Source organism: Penaeus japonicus, unplaced genomic scaffold, assembly GCF_977035675.1.
Source record: "Penaeus japonicus unplaced genomic scaffold, GWHDUDI00000001_assembly GWHDUDI00000022, whole genome shotgun sequence".
In the NCBI taxonomy this organism is placed as follows: Eukaryota; Metazoa; Arthropoda; class Malacostraca; order Decapoda; family Penaeidae; genus Penaeus; species Penaeus japonicus.
In genome coordinates this window covers 19,188,513-19,191,012 of record NW_028234424.1, presented here as the reverse complement: position 1 = coordinate 19,191,012, position 2,500 = coordinate 19,188,513, and the positions used below count along the sequence as shown (strand labels likewise).

At 39.3% G+C, this 2,500-nt stretch overlaps 1 protein-coding gene across 1 annotated transcript in view; it reads left to right on the top strand.

Moving 5' to 3' along the window:
• LOC147469338 (uncharacterized) overlaps positions 1–2,500 on the top strand; it is a 7,813-nt gene that overhangs the window by 5,248 nt on the left and 65 nt on the right. Inside the window, exons 2-6 of the mRNA XM_086549561.1 lie at positions 377–571; positions 712–905; positions 1,153–1,299; positions 1,570–1,698; positions 2,349–2,500. The exon at positions 2,349–2,500 is cut by the window's right edge and continues 65 nt beyond it. Coding sequence (XP_086405687.1) covers positions 379–571; positions 712–905; positions 1,153–1,299; positions 1,570–1,698; positions 2,349–2,381 — 696 coding nt within the window. The 5' untranslated portion in view covers positions 377–378 and the 3' untranslated portion in view covers positions 2,382–2,500. The remainder of the gene's footprint in view (positions 1–376; positions 572–711; positions 906–1,152; positions 1,300–1,569; positions 1,699–2,348) is intronic.

The following is a 2,500-nucleotide window of genomic DNA, read 5'->3' as shown; positions in this document are numbered from 1 at the left end:
TTGAATTCAACAACCTGTGATCTTAATGTGTATCTAATTCATATCTAAGGTAATGTGTAAATTGAGAACTTTTTTAGTGTTACTGACGAAAAATTCATTAAAAGTTTTGATATTTTAATAGTTTTCCATATAAACCATGTCCGTCAGTACGGAAAAGGTGTATATATGATATATATTGTGAATCAGTTGTAACATATAAATGCAATCAATTAAGCAATTACTAAACAGGTGCAACCTCTCACGATATAGAAGTAGCGCAGTCTTCCCATAAACCTTCTTAAAGACATTAAAGTATAATTAGAGTACTTTGTAAACCTGCTAAAGAATGATAAAGCTATCGATTTTAGGTCCCTCACAGCCTTCTCTCTGTCTCTAGACATGGGTGACTACCAGCAATACCCAGCTCCTGTTCACCACCCGAACTCGCTGCCCGTGTCCACCGTCGGCAGTTCCCAGCCCTTCCAGAACCAACAACCGACTCAATACAGCGTGCTTGACTACAGCTCTTCTTGTCCTCCGGAACTACACCGACTGCGTGATGCTCGTGAACTGGTCTTGAATTCATCTATGGGTTTGTTGATGTACATTACGTTCTTTGATTTCGTCCTCGATATCAAGAATCATTTAATCAGGATAATGAAACTGAACATGTTTTATGTCCAAATTTATACATTGTTTTCCTTCAAAGTCGCTACTCTCTCTTCTTTTCAGGTGGCATCTTGAAGATCAAGGATGCCACTTCGAAGGTCGTTTTCACCGCTAAGAGAACAACTGACTGTAATTGTGGCGCCTGCTGTGATCCTACAGCAACCAGCACGAAGTTTACTGTGCGGGATCCGGACAAGCAACCGGTGTTCATCGGCGAACGTTTCAAAGATTCAAACAACTGTTGTTCCATCGAGCAGGTTCGGATTTCATTCTCACGATCTGATGTTTTCGATCCGCGTGCTTTCCAACTGTTGATTCTTTCTTGAATATAAGCTAGACCACATATAGGCCTATGTAAAACCCGGGCGAAGCATGACATCGCAAATCTCACTAGACCCCTTTTCCGAATACATCAATGCAAGCTGAATCATCTCGATTATGCAGTAAACAGAACTATTGTTAAGGATGTTTGCCCCGAGATTAACCCTAAGCTCAATTTCACAGCACATAGATGTCACGTATCCATCAGGCGTCTTTGTTGGCCAAGTGAAGGCACTCGGACGACGCTGCTTCGAACTGACCAACACAAGTGGCGACGTGGTACTGACAGTAGAAGGAGAAACTGGTTGCTGTGCCAGTTCAACCCTTCAGGTGGGCTTCTATTTTCATTTTTGGGTTGGATTTATTTTCTTCATTTGTTTTTCGTTGATTGCTTTGTTTTTTGTTGTTGTTGTTCTTCAGGGAACCCTCTATTTTTACAATACTAGTCATCTTAATTGATAATCTGGATAACGTTTCCTTTTTTTAGGAATTAGCTGAGCAAAGCGTACAACATGATCATGAAAAATATTTAGTGAAAGGAAGAGCCGACCACACTGACTCAAATATACAGACAAAAACAAATAACATTTGAAATTCCAGGTGTTCTCGGGTGAGGGAAAGGAGGTGGCTTCCATAGAGCGGTTGCACAGGGCCAAGTACAAATTGGTTTTCTTACATGAACTGGATATCCGATGTAAGGTGTTGCTGCTGATTATTACTGTTTGCATTGTAAGTATACCTTCTAACCGGACATTAATGAGAATGTGCAATTTTAATTCCAGGAGCGTTTGCTTTCAAATGCAAATCGATCTGTGTTTTATACATTTGTCGAATATTATCTGGAATCTATAGCGAAAATAACATCACGTTTTCAAAACCTTCAGAAAATTAATTCATATAATAATTTTCTCTATGAAATACCACGTGTCTTTCAAAAGGAATGTACGCAGTTATGATAACATTCTTCCTCAAGTGCCACTACTTTCTCTCGGCTGTTTTTGAGCATAAGAATTATTTCAATTCGTTCCTTATGACTTTTATGTTAATATCTGCAAAGCATGTTGTGTTTCCTAAGTTCATATGAGAGTTGTAGATTATGCACTCTTTTCCTTGATTTGTCTGTTTGATCTATGTATATTCGTGTCTTATTTATAAATATGAGAAACGTTAAATATGACGCGAATGTGTCCCTGTTTACTCTTGAATTTATTTCAGTCATGACTCATATTCTCTAATTTAGCTGGTTAAGTTTTTTTTTTCATCGGATTTACTTAAGATATTGCAGATGAATACCATGCAACATGTCGCTATTCCGTCTTCAACTTCTGTAAGAGTCCTGAATATGAAAGTCGCTTCTCTCTTTATCCTCTCGTTCCTAGAAAAGTGACGAAGACAGAGCCAAGAAGAAGTAGGAGAGGAGGGAGGACAAGTGGAGCCAAGTTGCGATGGAAAGTGTTCACTTGGCGAAAGTTGAGACTGCAGTTAAGAGGTGGAGTGAGCGGCGGAGAAAGAGGGAGTTCAGCTTCTCTAG